The sequence below is a fragment of the Austrofundulus limnaeus genome, unplaced genomic scaffold, assembly GCF_001266775.1.
Source record: "Austrofundulus limnaeus strain Quisiro unplaced genomic scaffold, Austrofundulus_limnaeus-1.0 Scaffold115, whole genome shotgun sequence".
NCBI lineage: Eukaryota > Metazoa > Chordata > Actinopteri > Cyprinodontiformes > Rivulidae > Austrofundulus > Austrofundulus limnaeus.
This window is the reverse complement of record NW_013952517.1, coordinates 48,166-51,808: the sequence shown is the minus strand read 5'-3', so window position 1 is coordinate 51,808 and position 3,643 is coordinate 48,166. Positions and strand designations below refer to the sequence as shown.

Sequence of the window (3,643 nt, the reverse complement as noted above, 5' to 3'; positions counted from 1 at the left end):
ATATTTATGTTTGTGGTTGTAATGTGACAAAATATGGAAAAGTTCAAGGGGTATGAATACTTTTGCAAACCACTGTATGTCGTCTTTTACCTATGAGTTGTGTTGGGATGAAAAACCTTTAAAAGAATTAAGATTTAACAAGTTTGCTGTTTGATGGTAAAACGACAATTGAATTGCAGCGACGAGACACTAAAAACGTACACTGCCTGGCCAAAAAAAAATGTTGCCACCTAGATTTAACTGAGTCAATAGGTCRGAGCCTCCTATTGGATAATTACTTCATGGGGGATGATCTTTAAGTTTGCAAAAAATTGCTATGGTCTGAGGTTGCTGCAGTTGGTCACATCTAGGAAGCTTATTGAAACAATGCTATGGCAGATGCATGCTGTAATCAAAGCTAAAAGTGATCCAATAAAATATTGGTGTGTGAGCGATTTTTTAAAATTTTTTTGGTGATGACTTTGGCCAGGCAGTGGACAAAAAGAGTGAGAAATAACCGCTTAACAATCACTTTGCAAAGGACTACGAATAAGAAAGCCCTCAAAGAGACAAAACAACTACATAAAGAGAAATAAATGACTACAAAGAGGAAAAAGGAGATTGAAAAGAAACAAAGATTTAAGAGAATGTACTTGAACGGTAGCAAAGTGAGTACTGAGCGACTTAAAAAGACATAAAATGGTCATAGAATAACAAAGACAAACTAAAATGGCTACAACTACAAAAGAACAGTGACATTTTGATTGAGACAGAAACACTAAAAATCTGAAACAAAGCATTTATCTGACATAAAGTCTAGAACACATAAATACCTGTGAAGATGTTGAACAGAGACTTGTATATTTTAATAAAATTTTTGGAGCTCAGAAACCACCAGTTGTGTTTCTTTTTTCTCTTCTTTTTGTGTGTGTTTTCTTCTAAGCTTTAAAGAACTGCAGCCTGCAGGGATTTGGGAACAATTAGTACGTTTGTACAATGACTTCAAAAAGCAGTGAAAACTGCTGGATAAATCTACAAACATGAAACTCCTGCATTTAAATCTCTACCCAGATTAAACGCTTCGATTTACCATTTTAAGATCTCCGTCCAAAACTAAAAGTGATTCTTCTATGGGGGAACTCTCAGTCAACTAAAGCAGACTGATCTCAGTCTGAAAGTGTTTGGAGGAAATGCAAGCGCAAATAAGTCAATTCAGCTTGGCTACATTTTAACTCTGAAAGAAAATGTTTTGTTTTTTTGTCCCCCCCGCTTTAATAAAGTCGATAAAACGGTCTACAGAACACAGACAGTAGTGGGCAGGATTGATTTGAACCCAACGTGGGTGATGGATCAATGCGTAACCACTGTGGACTCATGTCYAGGAAAGAAAATCAAGTTCAATTGTATACATTTCCTGGTGACTCTTTCTGCGACTTCCACCCCACAGCAGCATGCAAATGAACCGTGGCTACATCTCACTGAGGCTGTAAAAGATGTTTTTTTTTTTTGTCATGGACAGTTTCTCTGCTGGCATATGATCTGTGGAGCACACAGAAAAGGACGAATAGCTTTGAAATAATAGACAGAGCAACATTTACAGTAACCAGAAATAAATCGGTGAAGAGTTCCTCTGATCAGTGTGCATTGCCAATGCAATGCACACTATTGTGATTCGTTTCCTATCCAAGTCATCTCAACTTTGGCATGCTTCTCCTCCTGCATACTTTGTCCTAGAGCTGCCATTGTAATTTATATCTGTAAAGCTCCTGTGCCAAATGAAGGCTATGCATTTTGGTGCCTGTAAAACCTATAGTTTATGAAATATTAATGTTTAATGAATCATAATGGCAGTCAATGGAGCCTTGTATTGGTCCAATACTGCCCCATGCTGTACTAAACTTGGTACTGCACCATAGTTTGATATTTCAACTCAGTATTTCAGTGTTTACAATACTAATATGATTGTATTTTGATGTTWTACTATAATATTGTCTTAATACTGCTCGATTGTTGTAATATTATGCATTTTTGTGTCAATAATTGTATTGGCAATGTGGCCTCTTTCTGCACACATACAAACCAACCCCTGCCACCTTCTTCTGCCACAACTCCATTGGTCTAATGGTCTATGTCATGGACTTTCATGTGGGAAACCATGGTTCAAAACCCGGCTAACGCAACTTAAACAAAAAATCTCTTCAAACTTCATATTGTCACACAATTACCTTAATTACAAACACCTGCTGATATGACAAGCACAAGCTGGTATAGAAAACACATTTGAACTTGGTCAAAGTTCATTCTGCAAGTCCAATGCTGCAGGCAAAGCCATGCTGCAATGACATGCTACATGGCAATGCACACTTGTTTTTACATCGTAAAAACCCATGTCTAGTTTTGTTTTGTATTTCTTTAACATTGGTCTTGCACATGCAGGGTGTTTTATTGTCTTGAATTAATGACTGGAAGTAGGGAAATGTATTTTAGTACATCACTGGATAAACAGGTGTATGAAGCTATCTGGTTATTTTCCATTAGCATGTGTGTTGAAGAGAGTTCCTGACTTCCTGACTCAAGTGTCCCGCCTCTTCATCATGTTTACAGCTACACTCATTTTATATTTTGGTCAATCTATCCGTGTTCCTTTGTTGCCCCTCAGTGCTTCATTCAATTTCTCTAGTGATCTCGGTGCTTGTTTACCCTCTGCCTCTCCTCTTTGTTCCTCTGTCTCCTCTTCTTGTCCCGGAGCATCCTCCTCCACTCTTCCTCTATCTCAGGGAACGGCGGCAGGCCCTGTTCCAGTCGCTGCTGGCACCTGTCCATCTGGAAATACAAAAAGCGGCACAAGAAGAAAAAAAAACCTTCACTTTGTATTCCTTTCGCTCCGTCCACTCGGCTAGATTCTGTTTCGACTGCAACCCCGTGAAACAAAAAAAAAAAAAAAAAAACGGATGGCTGCACGAGTGGCAGGATGTTGGCAAAGTCGTGCCTCTCCAGTTTTCTATCTTTATTTTCAGCGGCGTGCTGCAGGCATACATTGGCTGCGGGGAGTCTGCAGGTAGACACAAATATCTTGGAATATTTAAAGTGAGGAACTCAGAACTAACATAATGGTGACAGAAAGCAGAAGGAAACAAGTTTAAATAGTGGCAGATTTTCACAAATTTAAAATTAAAACTCATAAAAAGTCTTGGCACCTTAATCGAAATTAAAATGACTTCTTATTTGTTTATTAAACAGTAATAGATTCAATAAAAGAGTCGATTTGAACCTAAAAATGACTTTTATGTCTATTATGTCAAAACAGGCCAGTAAAAGCACTTTAACCAAATCAATATAGACATTTAGAATACTTTAGATTTACTATTTGGTTGTAAAAAAAACTTAATTGTTGTCCTGATGCATCTCAGTAATCCAGGTAAAAAATCAAAAAGAAAAAAATTGTATAGGTCTTCTTGACGGGTTCTTCTCTAATGAAACGTTTCGTCTCTCCTCCAAGAGGCTTCTTCAGTCTGAGAGTTTCAGGCAAAATTCAGGCTTTTAAGCACTGCCTCCATGTGACTGATACTCACATCACATGGCCCCAATTCACCCCAAAGATCCGGTGCCCCGGCACAAACAGAGCAATATTGTATATGCTGTTAAGTGCCAGGAGGACTGCGAC

The 3,643-nt window shown here is 38.2% G+C and overlaps 1 protein-coding gene across 4 annotated transcripts in view; it reads right to left on the bottom strand.

Annotated features, from left to right (window-relative positions):
* Positions 1 to 3,643, bottom strand: part of ccdc146 (coiled-coil domain containing 146) — a 78,812-nt gene that overhangs the window by 28,520 nt on the left and 46,649 nt on the right. For all 4 annotated transcript variants that reach the window (XM_014014462.1, XM_014014460.1, XM_014014461.1 and 1 more), the window contains one exon: positions 2,680 to 2,802. In XM_014014462.1, coding sequence (XP_013869916.1) covers positions 2,680 to 2,802 — 123 coding nt within the window. The remainder of the gene's footprint in view (positions 1 to 2,679; positions 2,803 to 3,643) is intronic.